Source organism: Euleptes europaea, chromosome 15 (genome assembly GCF_029931775.1).
Source record: "Euleptes europaea isolate rEulEur1 chromosome 15, rEulEur1.hap1, whole genome shotgun sequence".
Classification (NCBI taxonomy): domain Eukaryota; kingdom Metazoa; phylum Chordata; class Lepidosauria; order Squamata; family Sphaerodactylidae; genus Euleptes; species Euleptes europaea.
The window spans coordinates 55,313,983-55,341,977 of NC_079326.1; the positions used below are offsets into that span (position 1 = coordinate 55,313,983).

Sequence of the window (27,995 nt, forward strand, 5' to 3'; positions counted from 1 at the left end):
GAGGAATTTGTAACCGGGTGTCCAACCTTCAGGTGATGGCTGGAGAGCTCCCGCTATAACTACTGATATCCGGGTGAAAGAAATCAGTTCTCCTGGAGAAAATGGCCGCTTTGGCAATTGGACTCCCTCTCCAAACCCCGTGGTCCTCAGGCTCCACCCGCAAATTTCTAGAAATTTCCCAATTAGGGTTGCCAAGTGCCAACCTCCAAGTGGTGGCTGGAGATCTTCCTCTATTACAACTCATTGCTAGGCGACAGAAACCAGTTCCCCTGGAGAAAATGGCCCCTTTGGAAGGCAGACTCTATGGCATTGAAGACCCTTTTCTCAATTATTGGCAAAAGAGTCAACACAGGGTCTCTATAGGTCCACTTCTAAAAAACATGTCTTTAAAAGCAACCCAGCTCAGGTTACAGGAGAGATCACCTCACGGCCGTTGAAGTCCTCTGCAAAGGCTCATTTTCCAGTAGGAGACGTCAAGGATGGTTTAAACACCCATTTGGGGCTGCTGCCACCTATAGTTTAAATTTCAGTACTTCGTTTAAAACAGTGGTTCCCAACCTTTTTTTGACCAGGGACCACTAGGACTTTGTTGTTCGGTGCAGGGACCCCAAGGTTCAAAATAAAAATCCCGAGAATTTGAAAATAAACTTTAATCATAACTGTTAGTTAAACATTAAACATAGAATAATACTTGAATATATGTTTTTATAATAGAGAACTTTTAATTGAAAATATTAATTTATTATGGGTTTAGAACTTTGTTTCGCGGACCTTAATTTAGTTCTCGTGGACCCTGGGGGTCCACGGATCCCCGGTTGGGAACCAGTGGTTTAAAAAGAAAGGAAAACCTCCAACCCAGGAAAGCATCTTCCACAATAAATCTGACAAGTGCTATGAGAATCTTCTGTGGTTTTGCTGCCATGATCTAACCCACATATGCATTCATTGGAGGGAGGGAGGGAGAATACCATCTCTCTGATTTCCCCTCATTGCCTCTGCAATGAAGAACAATTTCTGGAACAACTGTAGACCTCCAATATATGTGACCACTGTTTACAAAAAGACCCCCTCATCCTCCAGGTACTTTGTAAAGCCTCCTTAATTTGGCAATTTTGATTTTTTATTTTTACTTAGGAGGGTAAAGAACAATGAGAAAAGCTGCTGGGAGGAGAGGCGAGGACATGGCAGGGCCTTCTTGGTGGTGACTCTTGCCTTGGGCTGTGCTTAGGGTTGCCAACCTCCAGGTACTAGCTGGAGCTCTCCCGCGATTACAACTGATCTGTGACATCAGAATAACACGACAGGAGGGCTTCTGGTTGGCCACTGGAGATTTGATTGGCTGTGCAGATTTTTAAAAATGTCGCTCTGGCAAGCAGCTGCCACCACAGCACAAGGATCGACAGCGCATGACTGAAGGTAAGGAGTGTAAAGCTGCCAGCTCTGGGTTGGGAAATACGTGGAGATTTTGGGGGCAGAGCCTGAGGAGGGCGGGGTTTGGGGAGGGACTTCGATGCCATAGACACCAATGGCCAAGGCGGCCATTTTCTCCAGGTGAACTGATGTCTATCGGCTGGAGATCAGTTGTAATAGCAGGAGACCTCCAGCTAGTACCTGGAGGTTGGCAAGCCTACTCCCGTCACAGCCAATTTGTTGTGGCAACCAACACGCTGTGTCAGAATTAGAAAGGTGCCCGCAGGCTCAAAAAGTTAGAGCACTCGCAAAGCATATAGATTAGTCATCAATAAATGCTGTTTCAATAAAATCCTACCCTTCAACGTTTGTCTAGGTAATCCTTAGTGACATTAATGGGTGACTATCAGTTTTAATCAGCATTGCCTGTGCGCATGCTAGGCTTTGGGAAAACCTGACAGCCGCCATTCACAGCTGCTCAGCACAAAGTGAACAGACTGAGTGATCGGCTCAGATCTGATCACCACTCTGGAGTGTGGCAATAGCCAGGGGGTGTGGCACTTGTGCTTTCAAACATATGCAATAGCCAGGGGGTGTGGCACTTGTGCTTTCAAACATATGCTAAGCTTTGGGAAAACCTGACACAAACCAGTTCAGCCGCCATTCACAGCTGCTCAGCACAAAGTGAACAGACTGATCACCACCCTGGAGTGTGGCAATAGCCAGGGGGTGTGGCACTTGTGCTTTCAAACATATGCAATAGCCAGGGGGTGTGGCACTTGTGCTTTCAAACGTACGCAATAGCCAGGGGGTGTGGCACTTGTGCTTTCAAACATATGCAATAGCCAGGGGTGTGGCACTTGTGCTTTCAAACATATGCAATAGCCAGGGGGTGTGGCACTTGTTCTTTCAAACATATGCAATAGCCAGGGGTGTGGCACTTGTGCTTTCAAACATATGCAATAGCCAGGGGGTGTGGCACTTGTGCTTTCAAACATACGCAGTAGCCAGGGGTGTGGCACTTGTGCTTTCAAACATATGCAATAGCCAGGGTGTGTGGCACTTGTGCTTTCAAACAAACGCAATAGTCATTGGGTGTGCCATCTGTGCTTTCAGACATACACAATAGCCAGCAGCTGAGACACCTGTGCTTTCAAAAAAAAAGCAATCGACAGTGGCTGTGACAAATGCACTTTCAAAAGCGCAATAGCCAGCGAGTGTGACATCTGTGCTTTGAACCCATGTGCTAATCCTTCTAAAAAGCAGCAAAAAAAAAAAAAAAAAAAAAAAGGCAGCTCGAACCCTGCAGGAGGGACTCTGGCCCTGGTTCTGATCCAAGCAGGGCTCTCCCATTTCTTCAGGCGCGACCCCAACTGAAAAATTGGGGAGCCTCGGAGCACCCATTCGCTTTCCCCATGGTTTTTGAGGAGAATTCTCACCAGATTGTGAGTGTATCCTATTGTATGGTTTTCATATAGTTTTTTGCATTATATAGTTTTGTGTGTGCATTCTATCTTTGGAGGGGTGGGTGGGAATAAACAAAGGTGTAAATAAAATATTGGTAGCCAACCGCAATGCGGAGTCGGATGCGCCAATGAGCTTAAGTGCTCTTAAGTTCCCCTGCGCTATAATTACTCACTGGGCTTAATCTGAAATATTTCGGGAGCGGAGGCTATTCAGAAGGGCCTCTGATTGTTTGTCGAGTAACAGGGCAGTTATAGCTCTGTATCTTTTCTATGGCAATATAACGGTCCATCGGACCAACCCAACAGCCTGAATATGATCCAGTTAACAAAGCAGAACTCCCCTTGGCCTGACGCCGTCCGCTTGTGTTGAAGAAGCGAGTAGGTAATCAGGCATATAAAACTTGTAAACACATAATAGGAATGCATTTAATAAAACCCCATTTAATTTCCTCCAGCGGCGGCATTGAGATCCTCCATCTTACGCCTTCTTGTCCCTGCCACAGTCGGCAGCCTGTGGACACTAATCATTTTTATTAGTCATTAAACACAAAGGTCCTCCTTTTATTCTTATTTCAGAGATGTAAAACATGCAGAAAGAGCTATCGATAGCCTGTAACGCCGGTCACATGAAAGGCAGGCGCGGTCTAACTCTTCCACACCCTGTCATCAGCACTGATGGCAGTCAAATACCATCTCTTCCACATCATGGAATTGTAGAATCATAGAGTTTGAAGGGGCCTTAAAGGCCATCTAGTCCACCCCCTGCTTAATGCAGGATCACCCTAGAGCATCCCTGACAAGTGCTTGTCCAGTCTCTGCTTAAAGACTGCCGGTTAGTAGCTGATTCCATTGTTGAACAACTCTTACTGTGAAATATTTCCCTGTAATATCCAGCCAGTACCTTTCCTCCCACAATTTAAACCCATTATTGCAAGTCCTATCCTCTGCTGCCAAACGGGAACAGCTCCCTGCCCTCCTCTACGTGACAGCCCTTCAAATACTTCAAGAGAACAATCATGTCCCCCCTCAACCTCCTCTTCTCCAGACTAAACATTCCCAACTCCCTCATCCTTTCCTCGTAGGAAGCGGTCTCCAGGCCCCTGATCATCCTCGTCACTCTCCTCTGTCCCCACTCAGTTCTGTCCACATCCTGTTGTAAGCATTGTTGGCAGTCAAATCCCACCCCTCCTGGCCCAAGCCAGACGTATTTGCATTAGAGAAGTGAGGGTCTGATATGGAACAATTATGCTTTCTTCATGTCTAATCCGATGGGAAGTCCAGCCATTTCCACAGTCCCATCTCATAGGGGTTAGAAGGGGGTAACACTACATTTTACCAGCATTCTGTTTGCTGTCCGCAAGCAAATTTTGCTTTACGTCTGGCAGATAACAAGCTAAAGAAGAAGAAGGACTGGTTTTTACCTGCCAACTTTCTTTACCACTTAGGGAAGAATCCAACCAGCTTACAATCACCCTCCAGTCCCCTCCCCACAACAGACACCCTGTGAGGTAGGTGGGGCTGAGAGAGCTCTAAGAGAGCTGTGACTAGCCCAAGGTCACCCAGCTGGCTTTGTGCGGAGGAGTGGGGAAATTAACCCGGTTCACCAGATTAGCGTCCGCTGCTCATATGGAGGAGTGGGGAATCAAACTTGGTTCTCCAGATCAGAGTCCACTGCTCCAAACCACTGCTCTTGACCAGTTCACCATGCGTGACCCGCGCAAATCCATTTCGAGGGGAGTGTGGCATGTTCTGCCTTTGTCAGGTCCAGTCATCAACATTATGGTTTTGTTTTAATGGCGCAAAATGCTCATCTTCTCTCCCCGCCACCAGCATTTCTCCGGTCTCATTTACATAAGTGTTTAATGAGTTTTGCCACTGCCAGAAAAAAAAAAAGGTCATGCATAAGCCATACTGGGAGAACACTAATCGTGAGCAAAGGTCACCTCCAGGGCCTTATCCTGGTTTTGATCATCCCGGTAAAGGCTTCCAAAAACGAGTTCCAGAGGACTGACTTTTTATTTATAAGCCCTGGTTAATGCCGTCTACTTAGCACTATAAAACCAACCCGGAGCCGCCTTTATATTATGCGCACTCGGCTGCTTCGGAACAGGACTGCAGCACATTTTATGACTCGCTGGCTCCCTTTCAATCCCGCGCAAACGCAGAGACAAATGTATGCATGAGTAGACGTGCCTGTGCGTATTCCGCATCGACTGCTCTTTTCATCAGCCCTCGCGCTAAGACAAAGCAGTTAATTAAAATGCTTCCGAACTCAATCAAACACGTCCAGAACAATGCGATTCCTAATTTCAGAAACGGCCGCTTCAAAGCGTCGAGAGGCTCACAATTCAAACGGGCATCTAATTGCGGCGATAGGACGAAATTGGCTCGTCTTGACAATCCTCTCCTTGGACGTCCTTAGATGCGGCTGGTGTGAAATGAATTTGCCGGTCTCAGATGGAAAAGCAGAGACATTGTCTGCAGGCGCTGGATGGTTATAAAGAGCCGGATGGTTAGATCAGACACATATTTATGAGTCCCATTTTGTTGCCTTGCCCTACCTCCAAGGAGCGCTGGCTTTCTTCACTCTTTTCACACAACAACATTGCGAGGTAGGGTTGCTGACCTCCAGGTGGGGCTTGGAGATCTTCTGAAATTACTTCAGATCTCCAGATGACCAAGATCAGTTCCCCTAGAGATAATGGCTTTTTTGTTGGGTGGACTCTATGGTGTTCTGCCCTGCTGAGGTCCCTCCCTCCCCCAAACCCCACCCTACCCAGGCTCCACCCCCAAAATTTCCAGGTACTTTCCAACCCTATTTATCCACCATCACTTAGAGGAGGGCAGGGAGCTGTTCCTGTTGGCAACAGAGGATGGGACCTGCAATAATGGGTTTAAATTGCAGGCGGAAAGGTACTGGCTGGATATTAGGGAAAAAATTACAATTAAAGAGTCGTTCAATAGTGGAATCAGCTACCTAGGGTGGCGGTGAGCTCCCCCTCACTGGCAGTCTTTAAGCAGAGGCTGGACAAGCACTTGTCAGGGATGCTCTAGGCGGATCTTGCATTGAGCAGGGGTTGGACTAGATGGCCTCTATGGACCCTTCCAACTCTATGATTCTGTGATTCTAACTCCATGCCATCTGGTTGCTTAAAGCCCACTGACATCAGCACAACTGAAGAAGTCTACCGATGTCCAGGAATTCAACCATCATGCCTATAGTAAACAAATTAGGGTTGCCATCTTCCAGGTGGGGCCTGGAGATCTCCCTGAATTACAACCTCCAGACGACAGCAATTAGTTCCCCCGGAGAAAATGGCTGCTTTGGAAGGTGGACGGTGTGGCGTTATACCCTTCTGGGGTCTCTCCTCTTCTCAAACCCTGCCCTCGCTGGGCTCTCCCACCAAAACCTCCAGGAATTTCCCACCCCAGAGTTGGCAACCCTATAACAAATGCTTGCTCAGGTCATGACTAAAAATGGCGAATACCATCACCTTTGTCTTGACAGTGCCATAAAAACACAGAGCTAGAAGTTTGAACACATTTAAGAAAGCAAAAAAAAATTTTTTCTCATCACTGAGTATTTATTATATATAACAAATACATGAAAAAGAAAAAACTATATTGTGTGATATAAATAGTTTATTTACATTACAGAAAAAACATCAAGACAATGTATACTATTTCAAATATATCCATACATAATCAAATATAGCTGTAGTACATGTTTTTTTTTCATTGGTGTCGATTACCACAAATGCAAGGCAACATGTGTAGGTCTTTTGTCTATAATACTGTATTTTTCTTTCTCTCTCTTTTTTGTGTGTGTGAGTCCAAGCTCTCTGCAGTTCTCTTTTGCCATTGTGGAAACATGCGCTCTTTTAAATTAATCGGGTAGATGCTCTGGTTGTGTTGTCTGAGCTGTAGTGACCTGTGTTTTGCTTCTGCCGGTGGATTCGGTTACTCCTGGGACATTTCCTGAAAGCAAGAGGGAGGGGGGAAAACAGAATGAAATTTGCTTTGCTAAAATGCAGCGGCCGACATCTACCGCTGCCTGGACCATCCATCGTTCCTTAGTTGTGACAGAGCGTTGAAGAGATAGCCGACCCCGAACGGTAGAAGACAGAGCCAGGATACAGGATGATCTTGACAGGCTGGAGAATTGGGCTAACACTAATAAAATGCACTTCAACAAAGACAAATGTAAAGTTCTGCATTTAGGTAGGAAAAATCGAATGCATGATTATAGGATGGGGGAGACTTGTCTCAGCAGTAGTGTGTGCGAAAAGGATATTGGGGTCTTAGTACACCAAACACTGAACATGAGTCAGCAGTGAAAATGATGTATACTGTAGTGGCTAGGTTATACTCTGTTTGATTGCTTGATGGTATGCCAATAAAGGTACTGAAATTGAAATAGATGGAGTCAGAAGTGATGCGGTAGCTAACAAGGCAAATGCGATCTTGGGCTGTATCAACAAAAGTATATTGTCCAGATCACGCAAAGTGATGGTATCGTTTTACTCTGCTCTGGTTAGACCTCACCTAGAGTACTGTGTTCAGTTTTGGGCATCGCAATTTAAGAAAGATGTAGACAAGCTGGAACTTGTCCAGAGGAGGGCAACCAAGATGGTGAGGGGTCTGGAAACCCAAGTCCTATGAGGAAAGGTTGAAGGAGCTGGGTATGTTTAGCTGAAGAGGAGAGGTGATATGATAACCATCTTCAAGTACTTGAAGGGCTGTCATATAGAGGATGGTGTCGAGTTGTTTTCTGTTGCCCCAGAAGGTTGGACCAGAACCAAATTCAATCAAATGAGTTTCTGTCTAGACATTAGGAAGAATTTTCTAACACTTAGAGCAGTTCCTCAGTGGAACAGGCTTCCTCGGGAGGTGGTAAGCTCTTCTTCCCTGGAGGTTTTTAAGCAGAGGCTAGATGGCCATCTGTCAGCAATGCTGATTCTATGACCTTAGGCAGATGATGAGAGGGAGGGCATCTTGGCCATCTTCTGGGCATGGAGTAGGGGTCACTGGGGGTGTGGTGGGAAGTTTGGAATTTCATGCATTGTGCAGGGGGTTGGACTAGATGACCATGGTGGTCCCTTCCAATTCTATGATTCTATAATTCTTCTGAAATCTGATTTCCATTTGGAAGGCCGAGGTAGCCAAACCATTTCCCCCGAGGACGCTGCTCGCGTACAGCAAGGGTTATTTCCATGCTCTGGTTTAATTATCCACCACAGGCAATCTGGCCTAGGGGACCTTTGAGAAGGGATGCACGGAAAGTCTTGGGTACGTGAAAACACTTTTCAGAATTTCCTTCCAGCCTGGAAAGCTTTGGCAAAGGGAAGGATAATCACCGTTTTCTTCAGCAACCTACTCAGAAAGGCTCGATTACAATTAAGGGAACACAGAACCAACACGATATTAATGTATATCAATGTTTTTCAGCGCTGGAAATAGATTCCCTGTGTTTACTCTGTGGTGGTTTGAAACATGAGTTACAGTAAATCTGTGTTTTTTCATTTAACAAGCACATTTATATATAAAGGTAAGAAATATGACATATTTAATTTAACACGTACATGTGCATGTAAAGTAAAGGGGGGGGGGGAAAGAGCGCAGTAATTTTGCTACCCATGGTTGAGAAGGGAATGACTTCCTTACATTTACTTTGGTCGACCTACAAGAATTTTCTTTGTTTCTTAAGCATCTAGGCTGCCTTTGAACCACGTTAGTCACAAAGCAAACAAACAAAACAACAACAACTCTCAGCTATCCTTTGGTGCTGCTCACAGAAGCATGCAACTGGAAGGGAAAATTCCCAGTTCTAACTGTGCATCCTGTATACCTCATTCCTAGGGCTGCCAACCTCCAAGCACTAGCTGGAGATCTCCTGCTACTACGACTGATCTCCAGCCAACAGAGATCAGTTCAACAGGAGAAAATGGCTGCTTTGGCAATTGGTCTCTATGGCGTTGAAGTCCCTCCCATCTTAAGCCCTGCCCTCCTCAGGCTCCACCCATAAAATCTCCCGACGATGGCGAAAAGGGACCTGGCAACCCTACTCTCTCCGTATCCACACCCCACAGCCAGCGTGGTGTAGTGGTTAAGAGCAGTGGTTTGGAGTGGTGGACTCTGATCTGGAAAACTGGGTTTGATTCCCCACTCCTCCACATGAGTAACAAAGGCTAATTTGGTGAACTGGATTTGTTTCCCCACACCTACACACTAAGCCAGCTGGGTGACCTTGGGCAAGTCACACTCTCTCAGCCCCACCTACCTCACAGGGTGATAGTTGTGGGGAGGGGGAAGGTGATTGTGAGCGGGTTTGATTCTGCCTTAAGTGGTAGAGAAAGTCAGCATGTAAAAACCAACTCTTCTTCTTCTTCTTCTTCTTCTTCTTCTTCTTCTTCTTCTTCTTCTTCTTCTTCTTCTTCTTCTTCTTCTTCTTCTTCTTCTTCAAGTAATGCACCAGAGGCCGTGTGGCGCAGCGGACCAAATGTTAAACCAGGCCTGGGGAGATCTGGATTCAAATCCCCACTTGCCGTCCAACTCACTGGGGTCTTTTATGCATGGCTGTTTCCCTCGCCATCACTCCGATGACGACTTTGGGTCTTTGTTTGGATTATGCATGCTGTTTTTGACCGACAGAGGTCGCCTCGCTCTCCCCCTGCGTTTCCCCGTGTTTTCAGGGACCTGTTTTATCTCGAATTTGAAAATGCGGACAGGGACTTCAGTGGAGGACAACGCCATACAGTCCGCCCTCCAAAGCATCCATTTTCTCCAGGGAAACGGGTCTTTGTAGTCTCGAGATGAGCTGTAATTCTGGGGTATCCCTAGGTCCCACCTAGAGGCTGGTATCCCGAATGCCAACAAACATAACCCTAACTATATAGCTATGGCCCTCAATGGAACTGACGACATTTTTGCACTGTGTAAATTATAGGGCACAGTCAAGGGGAATAACAAAATTGAACATAAACTTACAATTGGATTCATTATAATTTTTGATAAGAGGTACTGTTGTGGGCTTTTGTGGATTACAAAATCAATCAGAATTAGATTTTTACAATACGCTGAATTTTTAAAAATGTGGTTCAAATTTCAGTTATTGCACTTTTTTTTTTTTAAAAAGAGGCTTTAAATATTAGATCTGAACAAAATGCAAATGTGCATAGCACTTGTATTTATGTATTAAAACATTTCACACTGTGGCCATTTATGCTTGGTAATTAGCAGCGCCTTCCAGGCTGAATTGCCCCACATTTTTTTTTTAATTTTTCACGCTGAACTGTCATTTAGGAAGTGACTGCGAAGCCAGTGCATACCTGCTTCGCATTTCTTAAGAGCCCCTTTAACGCGACCTTTTGTATTTGCTCTTCCCCCTCACCGAAGCATTTACTGAAGGAACCTTGAAAAATCAAACACGGCTTAGCTATGCAAACGACCATTGCCAATGGCTATGCAAACGAAAGAGTGAAGGAGCAGGTGAGTGGGGTGGTGGTGGAATTTCTTCTTTTGCATGGGGACAGTGAATAGGCATTTTAAAGGTCGCATTAAAAAAAGAGCTTTGAGCGAACATCAAAATTGACCCTGCATAAATGGCCTGTGAGATGCTGGAAGAAAAAGCTTACTCTTTTAAAACAGAAGCCTGAGGATCTCTCAGACTGCAGCAAATGGTATTTTCGGGAGTGAGAGACAACACCGTTTTGAAAATAATAGTTATATAACCGGGTCCTTTTCTATTTAGGGGTGGCTGAAAATGTGCACGCCAGTTCCTGAACAGCCTAGGCCCCTTTCATTGCTTCTCTATGATTCTGAAACACTTTTGATATACATATTAATCCTAATTAGCCATCATAAAATATTATTGGTAATGGCACATTCGCAAGTTGGCGGCATTAAAGCCCATCTGCTCTGCGGGTGTCCCAGGAAATCTGCATTTCTCTGCAGAGATGTCTTCCAGGAAATTTGGCCCCGGGGAGGTTCAGCCCCAATATGCTCAAAGGGCATCTTTGCCATAAAGAGAGAAACAACCGTGCCTCCCCGGCCTCCAAGGATCTTCTAATTCTAGACTGCAACAGGTAGAAGTTTGGAAATAATTTTATATGATGCAGAAAAAGCGTGAATTGAACTAATTTCCAGTGGGCCTTGTAGTTACTATAGGAAGGCTGGGAGAAAATAGTGTTAGAAGAAGGAGGAGGAGGAGGAGGAGTTGTTTTTTACATGCCGATTTTCTTTTAAGGAGAATCAAACCGGCTTAAAATCTCCTTCCCTTCCTCTCCCCACAACAGACATATTGTGAGGTAGGTGGGGCTGAGAGAGTTCGGAGAGAACTGTGACTGCCCCAAGGTCACCCAGCAGGCTTCATGTGGAGGAGAGGGGGAACTAGCCCGGTTCACCAGATTAGCCTCCACAGCTCATGTGGAGGAGCAGGGAATCCAACCTGGTTCACCAGATTACAGTCTGTTGCTCTTAACCACTATACCCCGCTGGCTACAAGCTTGATAGTGGCAGCTAAATTATATAGGATCCTGCAGATGTCCCCATCTGTTTCACACTGGATCCATAATGTGTGCCAGCCTCCAGGTGGGACCTGGGGATCCTTCAGAATTACAGCTCATCCCCAGACTACGGAGATCAGCTCCCCTGGTGTAAATGGATGCTTCGGAAGGTCGATTCTATGGCACTATGATCCACGGAGGTCCCTGTCCGTCCCCTAATCTCCAGGGGTTCCTCAACCTGGATAAAGCAACCCTACACCCCCATCACCCATGAGTAGCCAGGGGGAACCAGGCAACCCTACTTCAACCCCATAATTATCTTTTCCAGCTCTAAAATATCCGTTTTGAGCTACTGTGATCAAAACGACACACAGTATTCCAAACAAAGTCACACCTTAGATCTACAAGAGGACCTTTGTAAGACTCCTACCTTACAATACTGGCTGTTTTATTTTCAGTTTAGTTGTCACTAGGCTGTTTCCCGCCCCTTCCCACAATTAGCTTACAAACATATTTTCCTGCATACCTGGGAAGCCCCCCCCCCCAGTATGTAGGAACTCTTGGGTTTCCAACCTCCAGGTGGTGGCTGGAGATCTGCTATTTCAACTGATCTCCAGCCGACAGAGATCAGTTCCCCTGGAGAAAATGGCTGCTTTGGCAATTGGACTCTATGGCATTGAACTCCCTCCCCTCCCCAAATCCTGCCCTCCTCCGGCTCCGCCCCAAAATCTCCAGGTATTTCCCAACCCGGAGCTGGCAACCCTAAGAAACTCTTTCCTTATCTATGGCGTGCCCAGTTTTGTGGCTGGCATCACCCACACAGGGGCCAGACAGTTGGCTCTTAGATACAGTGATATATCAGTTACAAGATGTAACTTGTTTTTTAAAAAAGAAAGAGGTTAGGGAGGAGGTAACACGTCTGAAACAAGATGAAAGATAGCACCTTTCCATTTGGCTCTGTCACAGATCTGACATGAGGCGTGTTAAATAGGCCGGGCCCACGTAAAAACCCACGCCATTTCCTCCACGCACATAAACTGTTAACTTGCTTTATGGCCTGAAGCTGACAAACCCGGCACCACTTGGAAGATTGCTCGAACAACATGATGTAGTGCCATTTTTCTGCGGAGCGGTTACTTTCCCATCTCCGTCCTTTTATAGACCTGGTATTTTTGCCCTGTTTGAATTATCTTCATGTTCCCCGAAACCCGGTTTTATATAACACGCTGCCTTTTCGCAAGGGGGGAGTTGATGAACTCGACTTGGCCGGCGAGCATCTCCAAACTTCAGCAGCCATTTTTCTATCATGCCTTGAGGCTAGGAAAAGGATTTATGAATTATTTTGTGCCTTTTTTTTGGGATGGGGTGTCGTGCTCGTCCTCTAAGCAGGGCACAAAGTGGATGCTAAGATATATTGGAGCTTTTTTTACTTCCTACAGGAAAGCAATACCTGTTTTTCTTTATTCGCTTTCTATCTCTATCTTTCTCTTTTTGAAAGGGATTTATTTTTAAAGATTCTGATTTAGTAGACTAGCTTCAGGAAGGCTGAAATGGGTTTCACCTTGTGGTTCCCACAGCAAGAACCTGCAGAAGATGCAAAGAGAGCCAGCGTGATGTAGTGGTTAAGAGCAGTGGTTTGGAGCGGTGGACTCTGATCTGGAGAACCAGGTTTGATTCCCCACTCCTCCACATGAGCGTCGGACGCTAATCTGGTGAACTGGATTTGTTTCCCTGCTCCTACACATGAAGCCAGCTGGGTGACCTTGGGCTAGTCACAGCTCTTTCAGCCCCACCTACCTCACAGAGTGTCTGTTGTGGGGAGGGGAAGGGAAGGGGATTGTAAGCCGGTTTGATTCTTCCTTAAGTGGTGGGAAAAGTCGGCATATAAAAACAACTCTTCTTCTTCTTCTTCTTCTTCCTCCTCTTCCTCTTCTTCTGCCAACCAGGTGAGGAATTAAGAGTTAAATTAACAGTAACATTTTGGTGCATCATATCCCATGAAGATCAACTTTGTTTTTGTTGGGCCAAATGGGGGGAAAACCCTGGAAGATGAGAAGGGTTTATTATGATGAGGGTTTATTATTACGATGATGAGGGTTTATTATTATGATGAGGGTTATAGTTTCAGCCAGAGTTGTGGTGGAAAGTGGCGTCACATCACAGCCGACTTTGGGTGACCCCGTAGGGCTGTCAAGGCAAGAGACGTTTAGAGGTGGTTTGCCATTGCCTGCCTCCCCATTGTGCCCCTGGTATTCCTTGGAGGTCTCCCATCCAAATACTTGCCAGGGTCAAGGCTGAGAGTGTGTGACCGTTCCAAGGTCACTCAGCAAGTTTCCATGGCGGAGTGGGGATTCAGATATGGGATTCCTAGTCCAACACCTTAACTACTACACCATGCTGGCTCACCAGAGTGTTGTTAGATGAGAAGAAGAGTTGGTTTTTATATGTCGACTTTCTCTGCCACTTAAGGGAGAATCAAACTGGCTTACAATCCCTTCCTCTCCCCACAACAGACACCCTGTGAGGTAGGTGGGCCCGAGAGGGCACTAAGAGAGCTGTGACTAGCCCAAGGTCACCCAGCTGGCTTCATGTGTAGGAGTGGGGAAACCAACCCAGTTCACCAGATTAGCCTCTGCCGCTCAAGTGGAGGAATGGGGAATCGAACCCGGTTCTTCAGGTCAGAGCTTACTGCTCCAAACCACCTCTCTTAATCATTACCAGCGCTGGCACAGTGGGACTTTAATGCTTCTTCATAAAACAACCATGCCCCTGCGCCATACCATAAGCTGCTTTTGAAGCTTCCCTCAAGAGACGCATGGTGGAAGGTGAGCTGCTATTTAAAAAACACACTCTCTCAGAGCCGTGCTGGTGCACAGAGATAACTGCAAGGCTTTCAAGGTCATGCCAAAGACCATTGCTGGTCCGGGACCCATCCTAGACATCTGTGGTAATGAACAGTTCAAGAAATGCACGATTAAGCACAATGAGCTTATTTAGCAGCTTCTTGTTTATCCAGTTGCTTCATTTAATATGCCCACCGTATGTGTGTACAAAACCTAGTCTTATTAAAGTATAATTGTCGGGCTGTTAAAAAACAACAACAAACCTTTAAACATTTTCTAGGTGTTCAAAAATGTCAGGGCATCTCCTCTAGGTAGGGTTGCCAGGTTCCTCTTCGCCACCAGCGGGAGGTTTTTTGGGGGGAGCCTGAGGAGGGTGGGGTTTGGGGAGGGAAGGGACTTCAATGCTATAGAGTCCAATTGCCAAAGTGGCCATTTCCCCCAGGGGAATTGATCTCTGTCATCAGGAGATCTCCAGCTAGTACCTGGAGGTTGGCAACCCTACCTCTAGGCCTCATCCTCTAGATTAGGGGTCCCCAATGTGGTGCCATTGTATTCCCTATTACTATGTATGGGTGTGAAAGCTGGACAGTGTAGAAAGCTGATAGGAAGAAAATAGATTCCTTTGAAATGTGGTGTTGGAGGAGAGTGTGACGGATTCCGTGGACTGCCAAAAAAACAAATCAGTGGGTTCTAGATCAAATCAAGCCTGAACTGACCCTAGAAGCTAAAATGACTAAACTGAGGCTATCGTATTTTGGTCACGTCATGAGACGACAAGAGTCACTGGAAAAGACCGTCATGCTAGGAAAAGATGAGGGCAGCAGGAAAAGAGGAAGACCCAACAAGAGATGGATTGACTCAATAAAGGAAGCCACAGCCTTCAATTTGCAAGATCTGAGCAAGGCTGTCAAAGTTAGGACATTTTGGAGGACTTTCATTCATAGGGTCGCCATGAGTCGGAAGCGACTTGACGGCACTTAACACACACACACACAATGTGGTGCCATGGCGCCCACTGAAAGCTTTCCAGGTGCCCGCTTAAGTGCTTCTAGAAAGTGTGCAGGGCCAGGTGCAGCTTTTCTCCAGCAAGGTTTCTGACCAGCAATGAAGATTTTTTAAAATGTTGTTTCGGCAGAAGCTGCCCCTGTAGCTTCTATTTGTCTCTTGGTTTCCAAGGCAAGAGGTGAACAGAGGTGGTTTGCCATTGCCTGCCTCTGCCTAGCGACCCTGGACTTCCTTGGTGGTCTCCCACCAAGTTTTAACCAGGTTTTAACCTTGGTTATCTTCCAAGATCTGACAAGATCGGGCTGGGCTAGGCTACTGGTTAAAAAGTGCATACTGAAATTAAGGCCTTGTATGCATGGGTAGTTTCTGCGGGAATATGCTGCTCTCTCGATGCACAGCATTTGAACTCAAATGCTCAAATCACCATGCACAGGGTCTTTTTTTCCCCCTGAAGAAATTCCTGGAGTACTTGGGGTTAAACTTATGCATCACCAGGGATAATGCCAAAACAACTAGGTCTGACAAATTCCTCACATCCCTTGCAGGCAACCTTATAGTCCAAAAAGTGGAAGAAGCGACAAGGGGAACAGCCATTTTGGATCTGATCTTAACCAGTAATGATGACTTGGTTTATGGGGTAGAAGGAGTGGGATCTTCAGGTGGGAGTGACCATGTTCTCCTGGAGTTTGTTATACAGCAGAAAGGAGAAGCAAGAAATAGTCAAACATGTACTCTAGACTTTAAAAAAGCTGATTTCAATAAATTTAGGGAACTACTGGGTGTGATCCCGTGGGTGAGAATATTGAATGAAAAGGGAGTACATGAAGGATGGGAAATTCTTAAAAGGGAGATATTGAAGGCGCAATTTCAATCAATTCCCACGAGGAGAAAAAAAGGTAGAGGTTTGAAGAAACCAGGGTGGATGACTAAAGAACATTTGGTTGAGATAGGATTTAAGAAGGGCATGTACAAGAAATGGAAAAAGGGAGAAATCAACAAAGAGGAATTCAAACAAGTAGCCGGCACATGTAGGGAGAAAGTCAGGAAGGCTAAAGCGCAGAATGAGCTCCGGCTAGCCAGGGAAGTTAAAAACAACAAAAAAGGGTTTTTTGGTTATGTCCATAACAAAAGGAAGATCAAGGTAACGATCGGGTCATTGCATGGAGAGGATGGTGAGTTATTAACAGGGGAGGCCGAAAAGGCAGAATTACTTAACTCCTTTTTTGTATCAGTCTTCTCCCAAAAGGGGAATAGTGCTCAACCTGGGAATAATGGAGCAGAGGATGCAATAGGGGAATTACAGCATAGTATAGACACTGAGATAGTACAGGAATACCTGGCTACCCTTAATGAATTCAAGTCTCTGGGGCCGGACGAACTGCATCCAAGGGTGTTAAATGAACTGGCTGAAGTGATTTCAGAACCACTGGCAATAATCTTTGAGAATTCATGGAGAACAGGAGAAGTTTCAGCAGACTGGAGGAGGGCAAATATGGTCCCCATCTTTAAAAAGGGGGGAAAAGAAATCCCAAACAATTATCGCCCAGTCAGCCTGACATCAATACCAGGTAAAATACTACAGCAGATTATTAAACAGACGGTCTATAAGCACTTAGAAAGAAATGCCGTGCTCACTGACAGTCAACATGGGTTTCTCAAAAACAGGTCATGCCAAACTAATCTCATATCTTTTTTTGAAAGAGTGACAAGTATGGTAGATGAAGGGAATGCTGTAGATGTAGTGTACCTTGATTTCAGTAAAGTCTTTGATAAAGTCCCCCATGATCTTCTTGAAACAAAGCTAGTAAAATGTGGGCTGGACACTGCTACTGTTAGGTGGATTGGTAATTGGTTGACCAACCGAACCCAAAGGGTGCTCATTAATGGCACAACTTCATCCTGGAGAGGAGTGACCAGTGGGGTACCACAGGAGTCTGTCTTGGGACCAGTACTATTTAATATTTTTATAAATGACTTGGATGATGGAATAGAGAGCACGCTAATCAAATTTGCAGATGACACCAAGTTAGGAGGGGTAGTTAATACCCCAGAGGATAGGGTCAGAGTTCAGAATGACCTCGATAGACTGGAGAGCTGGGCCATAAGCAATAAAATGGATTTCAATAGGGAGAAGTGTAAAGTACTTCACCTAGGCAGAAACAACATAAAGTTCCAGAAACTGCTGTCTGTGTTATCCGGAACTCAGTTTGACCTGTACAGGAAACACAGCTACTTTCCCTTGACACAGGAAAACACCGTAAACTGTGTTATATGAATAAGTCCTCGGCACTGAAGAAGGAAACTATATCCCAATATTAGCAAATAGTGCTCCTTAGTTGTCTTTAAAAAGCTCATGATTAATTTGTTGGCTGGATAAGAAGAGGAATACACATAAAGTGTAGGGTTACCAACTTTGGGTTGGGAAATTCCTGGAGATTTGGGGGTGGAGCCTAAGAAGGGTGGGGATTGGGGAGGGGCCTCAGTGGGGTATAATGCTATAGAGTCCATCCTCCAAAGTAGCCACTTGCTCCAGGGGAACCAATTTCTGTAGTCTGGAGATCAGTTGTAACTCCAGGAGAACTTCAGGCCTCACCTGGAGGTTGGCAACCCTAATTAGTGGAGTCGTGACTTAGGCAAGAACCACTTTCTTCTTCCTGAGGAGATCAACCGCATTACTGACCTTGTAATACAGAGTACTACGATGCAAATAATCGCAATCTGGATAGTTCCAATCACGGCTGCTATTAAGACATATTGAAATCGTACTGGGCCGGGAACCACGTATAAAACGCTGTAGTCCTTCTTTTCACAGTGTTGTCCAGTATAGCCGGCATCACACCTAGAATGGAAAAAAACCCCACATGTCTATTCTATGGCTTAACATTTTTATTTCAGCTTTTCAGGAGGAAAAAGAATAGGCTCAGTGAGAGATACGGTCTGTCACAAAGCTTGCCATTTGCCTGCTCCTGGTGGGTAAACCCCCACCCTTGGCCCCAATTCCCCCACCTTCAAGAAAATGAGCAGCAAGGGGGGGAATGGCTGGAAAATGACCTCCACAGTGACACTCTAAGAATTTCTTCATGCCTCTATGGACCTGGCCACAGAGATTAGTGGACATTCCTAGAGTGCCACCCAGAAGAGATGTCACCTACTTCCCAAACTCCACAATCCCCAGGCATGGATGTCAAAATTTCCCAGCATTTGTTGAGGCAGAGCTGTCAACCTTAACTGTAGAAGGGTACTCTGTGTATCACAACCTGTAGACAGTGTGTGCACACGTGTGTGGGTACGTTTTTGTTGTTTAATGACCAAGATAAACTAGGTACCCGGACAACCATTTTTCTCCTTAGTAATTTTTCTTTCTAAATAGCAATTATATTTATGTTTAAGAAAGCATTTATATTCCACTTCCCTTCCAAGGACCAAGGTAGCTTACCATTAAAACATAATAAAACAACAGATTCCAAATCCCCCCCTCCATAAAACCTAGTGAAACCTAACAACACACAATAAAATGCAACCTACACTCCATTAAAAGCTTGAGTAAATTAAGCAACTTTGCAGAGGCCCTAGATGTTTCCAAGAGGTGTCCCCCAAATTCCCCCAAGGGGTCTATTCCATAAAGTGGGAGCAGACACAAACAAAAAGAACAGAACCCTTCTCAATGCCAGGCAGGTCACCTTTAAAGGTAAAGGTCCCCTGTGCAAGCACCGGGTCATTCTTGACCCATGGGGTGACATCACATCCCGACGCTGACTAGGCAGATTTTGGTTACGGGGTGGTTTGCCAGTGCCTTCCCCAGTCATCTTCCCTTTACCCCCAGCAAGCTGGGAACTCATTTTACCAAACTCGGAAGGATGGAAGACTGAGTCAACCTTGAGCCGGCTACCTGAAACCGACTCCCGTCGGGATTGAACTCAGGTCGTGAGCAGTTTACCACTCTGCGCCACGGGGCTCCTAGGTCACCTTTACATTGTGAGAAAAGCAGGTATGAAAACTCTGCTGGCAGAGAGTCAGTTCACATGTTTATTATTCCTTTAGCCTGTAAGAATCAGCTTACAAATGGTTCCAGATCGCCTCCTATCCAGGCAGGTACATGGGGGGCACCGCTGCATTGAGATGTTATTCTGGGCAATCCCAGAAGTGATGTCACACCCCTCTAGGATTCAGTGGAAACTCCATGGTTTTTACCATAGAGTTTCCACTGAATCCTAGAGCGGCATGACACCACTTCTAGGCTCCTCCTGGAAATTGCATCACACCATCAATGCGGCAGTGTTTTTGCTTGATTTCCACCTCCCCCCTGAACAGCAATGGGGGTCAGCGTTTGCCAGTGGAAGGTCTTCCGCTATAGTGGGACAACTGGCAACCCTAGCTGAAGAACTAATTGCCTACCCTCCAACACTGTCGCTATGCAGAAGTATGAAATGTGGAGGTTAATTGCAACACAGCTCTCCCTCCTGAAGCTAACCTTATTTCAACCCTCACTGTTTTCCCACCTCAGACAAACCTCCTACCATTTTGCCCTATGGAGAAATTAATGTTAACATAGTTCTTGACTTCTGCTCATTGTGGGATTTCCCGGGATAGCAGCTGTGGGCCGTGGTTCGAAATCGGTGGGCGACACACACCAGGCAAGCCTGCACGCCCCAATGCCTTTTTAGGGAGGTATCGACAGGCTTTGCGGGAATGCTTTTATATACAGATTAATGCTGCTGCATAATTCAGCGTGACTCTACTCCATACATTTAGGGGCCTCCGTACATAATTTAGATCCGGAGCGGAAGGCGTCTCGGCAATTATTATTTTCTGTGCTGCATCAAGATAACATATATTAGCAAGTCTGTCTGTTCGGCTTATCTTCACCCGCTCGGCTTGGAGAGGTGTTACCTGCAAGACGGTTCCAGCATGTTCGCCGAGTGTTCGCATTTTCCATGCATACAGAAGCCACTGAAATGTTCTGGACAAGGAGTGTAGATTCCCCTGGCGCTCTCCTCCAATTTGTTTGCATTCTCTGGAAGGAAAGGTGAAAAGAAAGTCAACATGTAAATGTTTCGCAAGGTGAAGAAAGGGGAGGAAAAACACACACACGATAAACCCCCTCCATATTACAAGAGTGGATCCCGTGAAGGGAATTCAAAACAACACATTGTGGAAAACTCTCGTTTAAGCATAAAAGCAAAGTGCTATAATAATTTTGCACTTTGAAGTGGGTGTTTAGAGTTGAATAAGTATTACATGTGAATGAAATCATATGCACGGGAGGGGAGGGGCTGTGGCTCAGGTGGTAGAGCATCTGCTTGACGTGCAGAAGGTCCCAGGTTCAATCCCCAGCATCTCCAGTTACAGGGACTAGGCAAGTAGGTGATGTGAAAGACCTCTGCCCGAGACCCTGGAGAGCAGCTGCCAGTCTGAGTAGAAACATTTTAATTTAATGGACCAAGGGTCTGATTCAGTATAAGGCAGCTTCTTGTGTTCATGTGCTCTGCGATGCCTGGGAATAATCCCGCGCAAGTTACCCCCTTTGGCTGACCATCAGTGTAATGCCAGAGACAAGCACTCACTCACTTCCCCCCCACCCCGGTGAAATCAGCGTACAAAAGTTCCTTTTTAAAAATATTGCTCATGTGCCATGTATTTTTCAGACTATATATTTCCTTCAAACGGATGTCATAATGCCTAGTAAAATAAGCAGGGTTTCATGGAAGCTCCACCCTTTCTGAATATTGGAGCCATCCCAGCTGGTGTTAAGATTGCCAACCTCCAGGTACTAGCTGGAGATCTCCTGCTATTACAACTGATCTCCAGCTGACAGAGATCAGTTCCCCTGAAGAAAATGGCTGCTTTGGCAATTGGATTCTATGACATTGAAGTCTCTCCCCACCCCAAACCCCACCCTCTTCAGACTCTGCCCCAAAAACCTCCCACCAGTGGCGAAGAGGGACCTGGCAACCTTACCCTGTGTGTGTGTGTTAAGTGTCGTCAAGTCGCTTCTCACTTATGGCAACCTGATGAATGAATGACCTCCAAAACATCTTATCAAGAACAGCCTTGCTCAGGTCTCGCAAACTGAGGGCCGCGGCTTCCTTGACTGAGTCAACCCATCCCGTGGGGTTTCCTCTTTTCCTGCTGCTAGGGTTGCCAGCTCTGGGTTGGGAAATACCTGCACATTTTGGGGGCGAAGCCTGAGGAGAGCAGGGTTTGGACAGGGGAGGGACTTCCATGGGGTATAATGCCATAGAGACCACCTTCCAGTGGCTATTTTCTCCAGGTGAACAGATCTCTGTTGCCTGGAGATCAGTTGTAATATCGGGAGCCACAGGGATCCTGGAGGTCCCCCCCCCCCCATGTTCTGGGCATGGAGTAGCAGTCACTGGGGGTGTGTGGGGGGGAGATAGTTGTGTACTCCACGCCCAGATGGCAAAAAATAAAAAATAAAACACTCCAGGATCCCCAGCCAATCTGGCCCGGAAGAAAATTGCTTTCTGACCACAAAGTGACAATCGGCCACTACCCTGGGCATGCAAGAAAGGGCCACAAGAGCCAAACACTGACACAACCCTTCCTGCCCTCCCTCTCATGATCTGCCTACATTTACAGAATTAGCATTGCTGACAGATGGCCATCTAGCCTCTGCTTCAAAACCTCCAGGGAAGGAGAGCCCACCACCTCCTGAGGAAGCCTGTTCCACTGAGGAACCGCTCTAACTGTTAGAAAGTTCTTCCTAATGTTTAGCTAGAAACTCTTTTGATTTAATTTTGACCCTTTGGTTCTGGTCTGATTTTCTGGGGCAACAGAAAACAACTCAGCCCTAACTAGAAATAGCCAAAAATGTGGATCTCATACCGAAAGGTTTGCCTTTGCGATTCAAAGAAATTTGAAGTTCTTGGTCCACACCAGAGTCACCAGTGCACACTTCTACATGCACAAAACAACGACTGGGTACATATGCCGCCCAAAATATTTACTGTTTCTGGCCATGATATTTAGATGTACGGAATGTGTTTAAATGCTTAAAGAAACATCTGCAGTATCCTCTACTAATTTTGCAAAAATGTACACAATTGGTAACCGTGCTTGGATAAATGCCTCCAGAAGCCTCTCTGGGTAAGAAAATTTAGGATGAGCCCTTTTTAAAAACTTGGAGCTGTAGAGAAGGTCAATCATTAAAAGAAAATACACAATGCCACATTGTTCAGTTATGCGCTTTTCCCAGGGCACGGCATGCCGATTCTCACTCCAGACGGCCGAGTATGTAAATTATAGAAATGCAGAAAGGTCTGGATTATCCACCTGCATACAAATACCGTACATCCAAGAGACGAAACCTGGATGTGGGTAGCTGAGTATTTTGGACAGAGCCAAGAGGTGACAGAGATGCCCTTGCAGGTTTATGGTAACAGAGTCAGGCCTTAAGACTTATCATCCCTCACGAACTGACAGTCTTTTGACAAAGGAAACTACTGGTCCTTCTCTCCTCCTGATTCTGGCTATCCTTCCTCCGAAAGAATTGAGGTGTTCTGTGACAGCGCCTAGACAGGAGTGTTGTATGGAAGAACCACGGGTTTACTCAGGCTGTTTTGGCTTTAAGATTGCAAGTGGTTTCACAACCACGTCCGACGACCCGATCCTGGAAGCCTAACCTAACCTGTTAAAAAGATTTTAACAGAAGTGGGTAAGAGTCAATCCTGCAAGATTGCATCTACATTCTGTACTGAGTTTGATCCCCCACTCCTCCACATGAGCGGCGGATGCTAATATGGTGAAGCGGGTTGGTTTCCCCACTCCTACACACAAAGCCAGCTTGGTGACCTTGGGCTAGTCACAGCTCTCTTAGAGCTCTCTCAGCCCCACCTACCTCACAGGGTGTCTGTTGTGGGGAGGGGAAGGGAAGGTGATAGTAAGCTTGTTTGATTCTTCCTGAAGTGGTAGAGAAAGTCAGCATGTAAAAACCAACTTCTTCTTCTTCCCTTAAATAAGTGATCCCATCCAGAATGAACATCTATCTAATTTTAATCTGAGTGTTTTATCTGTGCTAGATTTGCTGCTTTCTTTTAAAAAGGCTCTTATTTTCATTATTAAATTCAGTATTGTTTGTTGGGTTCCCCACAACCCATGCTGAGACATCGCCAAACCATATGGAGGCCTCAAAACTTCAAACTACGCACAGAAAATCAATGCTTGAGGCAATATGCTACTATAAAGCAAGAAAGAGAAGGACGCTATTCTTTAGCCTGATTGGGGAAAGTCAAAGGACATGGTATTGACCCAGATTATCTCATTCAGTTGAGTAGGGCACTGCAATATTTATGCTTTAACTACTCATCGCCTGCGGGTTTTGCAATTTCGAGCAAACATTGACTAAAATATCTCACAAAGGCGAGCGCAGTCCTAGGGACTCTAACTGGCACATTAATTCTGATCAGTAATTCAAAACTGCACATGTGATTCAGCAAAGCAGCATTTCAGACCATGCAGAGGTCAACACGGATGTCTGGCTGTGCGTACAGATATCCAGGGCAGAGCTGGCTTGTGCGATCCTGTTCCTCTCTATAGGTAGGGTTGCCAACTGCTTCATGTATTCAAACCTGATGACATCTTTATGACAGGGATACCTTGATCAGTGCACCATAGTAGGCAAGAAATCCAAAATCTCCCCATTCAAGAGGGTTTTATAAAATAAAATAGATTTACCCCGTGGCGCAGAGTGGTAAACTGCAGTACTGCAGTCAAAAGCTCTGCTCACGACCTGAGTTCGATCCTGACGGAAGTCAGGTTCAGGTAGCCGGCTCAAGGTTGACTCAGCCTTCCATCCTTCTGAGGTCGGTAAAATGATCACCCAGCTTGCTGTGGGTAAAGGGAAGACGACTGGGAAAGGCAATGGTAAACCACCCCGTAAACATAGTCTGCCTAGTCAACGTCGGGATGTGACGTCACCCCATGGGCCAGTAATGACCCTGTGCTTGCACAGGGGACTACCTTTGCCTTTAAAATTGAAAAGGAAAACCTGTACGGTGTTCATACAAGTAAACTTTATATTTCACAAACACCACTTTTACTCAGTCATAAAGATTGTAACACTGACATATATTTGTATATCTGTATAATGGTATGATTGCATTCTGGATTTTAATGTATTTAGACCATTGAAGAAGGTCACATGGCCGAAACACGTTTAGTCTTAGTTTTGGTCTAATTGTCTGGCTGTAATTTTGTGTCTAATTGTGTTCTATGTTCATATTTATAATAGAAATATAGAGGCTATACTAGGGCTGTATACAAGTTGTTGATTTTTGCCTGTAATAAATTCATTATATATAATTACAGAAGATCATTCGCATTTAGTTTTGGCCGTCATGTAGGTTTGTTCTTGACCTTAGGGTACTTAATTCTAGGGTTGCCAACCTCCAGGTGGTAGCTGGAGATCTCCCACTAGTACAACTGATCTCCAGGCGACAGAGATCAATTCAGCTGGAAAAAATGGCCGCTTTGGAAGGTGGAGTCTATGGCATTACACCCCATCGAAGTCGCTCCCCTCCCCAAACCCCGCCTTCCTCAGCCTTCACCCACAAAATGTCCAGGTATTTCCCATCCTGGAGCTGGCAACCCTATCTATGGGCATTCTGAGTGTAAGATTTTGAATGTCTGAATGGGGTTGATGTGTAACTGGATTCTCTCCTACAGGGTTAGATCCGAACAATTTTTCTGCTGGTGAAAAAGGAAAATTCCCATTTGACCAATCGCAAAGGCTCTATTGAGGATGGATTTTCATGTTCAAAAGCCATGTGGGGATGGGGTTGTAGTAAAGTGAGGAACTGGATGAGATTAAGGGGTAAAGCTGGCTGGATCCAACCCCATGTCTTCAGAGAGGAAGGCAATGTCCGGTGGTTCAATTTCTGGGGGAGGGTTGCAAATCGGGGTTGGGAAATTCCTGGAGATTTGGGAGATGGAGCCTGGGGAGGGTGGGGTTTTGAGGAGGGGAGAGACCTCAGTGGGGTATAATGCCCCAGAGTTCACCTTCCAAAGCAACCATCTTCTCCAAAGGAACTGATCCCTGGAGTCTGGAGATCAGCTGTAATTCCAGGAGATCTCCAGGTCCCACCTGGAAGCTGGCAACCCTATTCTGGGAGACAGGAAAGTTAAAGAACAGAAATCATTGGCACTTTTCTCCTAGCAGTGGCTCCCAGCCAGAATTGGGAAGAAACCCCCAATGGTGTTGAAAAACACATGCCGAGCCTACTCTGTACTATTTATTTGCTTGAAAAACGTCTACCCTTCCTTTCTAGTTTGAGAGAGAGCCCTCGAGCCAGTTTAGAAAGCAGACCATGCCACAGACAACACTTTAAAAACACCACATCACAGTTTTAAAACAGCAGAAAGCCAGCCAAAGAAGATAAAACAGACGATAAACATCCCCGGAAAAAGCCGCATGTAACAGATTGAATACCAGAAAAGGTTAATGACCTAGGCCTAGTACAAAAGATAATTTTTAAAAACAGATTTGGGTAGATCTATAGTTTAAAAGGGAAACTGTTTTCATTACCTCGATGAGCTGTGGCATCAAGTGGTCTTGGCAATATTTTTTAATATTAAAGAACACCCATCAGTGTTTTATTATCGGGGCACTTTATTAGCAACTCAGTGCACAAACCAGGAGGGATAATCTAGATATGGTAATAAGTATTGGGAAGGTAGGGTTGCCAGGTCCCTCTTCCCCACCGGCGGGAGGTTTTTGGAGGGCTGGGTTTGGGGATGGGAGGGAGTTGGGTGCCATAGAGTCCAATTGCCCAAGCGACCATTTTCTCCAGGGGAACTGATCTCTATCGGCTGGAGATCAGTTGTAATAGAGGGAGATCTCCAGCTAGTACCTGGAGGTTGGCAACCCTATGGGCAGGGCCATCCTAAACTAGGGTTGCCAGGTCCCCCCTCTCCGGCGGGAGATTTTGGGGGCGGGGATCGCGCTTGCACTTGAGTGGCAAATCGTCTCGTCGAGCTGTGGCGCTTCCGGAAGTAAACCGGAACTCCCTGCCCCAGCATGTGGTGATGGCTGCCAACTTGGAAGGCTTGAAGAGAGGAGTGGACATGTTCATGGAGGAGAGGGGTATTCATGGCTACTAATCAGAATGGATACTAGTCATAATGCAGACCTGTTATCTCCAGGATCAGAAGAGCATGCCTATTGTATGAAGTCCTGTGGAACGCAGGCAGGATGGTGCTGCTGCAGTAGTCTTGTTTGGGGGCTTCCTAGAGGCACCTGGTTGGCCACTGTGTGAACAGACTGCTGGACTTGATGGGCCTGGGTCTGATCCAGCAGGGCCTTTCTTATGCTTTTATGAATACTGGTCATGATGCATACCTATGCTCTTTAGTATCAGAGGAGAATGCCTATTATATTAGGTGTTGTGGAACACAGGCAGGGCAATGCTGCTGCAGTCGTCTAGTTTGTGGGCTTCCTAGAAACACAATGGTTGGCCACTGTGTGAACAGACTGCTGGATTTGATGGACCTTGGTCTGATCTAGCATGGCCTTTCTTATGTTCTTATGACACAAATCAAATTGCTGTTCTGTGGTGCTGGACAGCTCAGCCTCCACTACCAAACTCACCAACATTTTCATTGGACAGGAAAGAATGATGTTAGCTTCACTGTGTGTGTGTGTCCTTCACTCAGCGGAAACCAAATTTAAATGGAACTAAGACAGAAAATCTCAAAGCCTGGTGACAAAATGAATCTAACTGTGAAAACAGATTTATCTAAGTTGTGTCACTTTGGGCCCATTAACAATTCTCTTATGCTTTGATTGGAAAGGAGGGGAAAAAATCACCTCCCGTCAGGCTTGGCTTATTAACTTTTTGCAACAAGCATAAAAGTGGGAGATCTCCAGGCCCCAGTCGGAGTTTGGAAAATAAATCCAGCATTATTCAAGATCCACTTTTTGGCTCCCTTTAATTGCCCCCATTTTCCAATGTAACCCCCCCTGAAAAATACCAATCAGTTATTTGGGGGGGGGTCAGTTTGGCTTTAGTTGTTGCATAGGGTTGCCAAGTGCCCGGTGGCGGCGGGTAAAATCCCCCCAATCCACCAGGCTGCCCGCCGACCACCTGAGGACCACGCGACGCGCCCACGTCACTTTCGGTTTTACCTGGAAGTGACGCGGACGCTCTAGCAACCTCTGCTGAAACTCTGTGGAAACCATAGAGTTCCGGCTGAGATTGATGGAGCGTCAGCGTTGCTTCTGAGTAAACCTGGAAGTGATGTAGGTGTGTTGCGTGTGTTGCATAAGGCAGTCGCGCGCATTGCACGCTGCTGAAGGGCTCCCGCCGGTGGAGCAAAGGGACCTGGTAAGCCTAATGATGCACACCCCTAGTACTCACTCTCACTGTAGAAGATTATGTTGAAAATGGCTGAATAAAGAAGTTGTTGTGTTACTGGGGCTTTGTGGTGCACCCTTCTTTGTGAGAGACCAGAGACACAACACAGGGCACTCTGTGATGCCTGTATGCCCATTCCACAGACTCCTGAGTTTTTCTTATGTTTTTAACCCATGCCACTGTGAACATTTTGGGGGCATTCGCAGCGATGTGGAGAAAATTGTCTGATCTATACGGTCAACTGCTGTGCATGAAAGGCTCATTGCAGGCTATAGCCTGACAACAATATGGTGTGCTTTCAAAACATCCCACCCTATGTCCATAATATATAAATGGGGTATGAGCTAGCAGGAGGGAGGAAACAGCTGATTATCCTTAATTATAGGGTACGCACAG

At 45.9% G+C, this 27,995-nt stretch overlaps 1 protein-coding gene across 1 annotated transcript in view; it reads right to left on the reverse strand.

The window, feature by feature from the left end:
* Positions 1-6,729: 6,729 nt before the first annotated feature.
* The window catches only part of TMEFF2 (transmembrane protein with EGF like and two follistatin like domains 2), a 215,699-nt gene continuing 194,433 nt past the window's right edge, over positions 6,730-27,995 (reverse strand). Inside the window, exons 8-10 of the mRNA XM_056861235.1 lie at positions 20,119-20,242; positions 17,909-18,067; positions 6,730-6,854 (exon numbers count right to left, since the gene is read on the reverse strand). Of these exons, the coding sequence (XP_056717213.1) occupies positions 6,758-6,854; positions 17,909-18,067; positions 20,119-20,242 (380 nt within the window). The 3' untranslated portion in view covers positions 6,730-6,757. The remainder of the gene's footprint in view (positions 6,855-17,908; positions 18,068-20,118; positions 20,243-27,995) is intronic.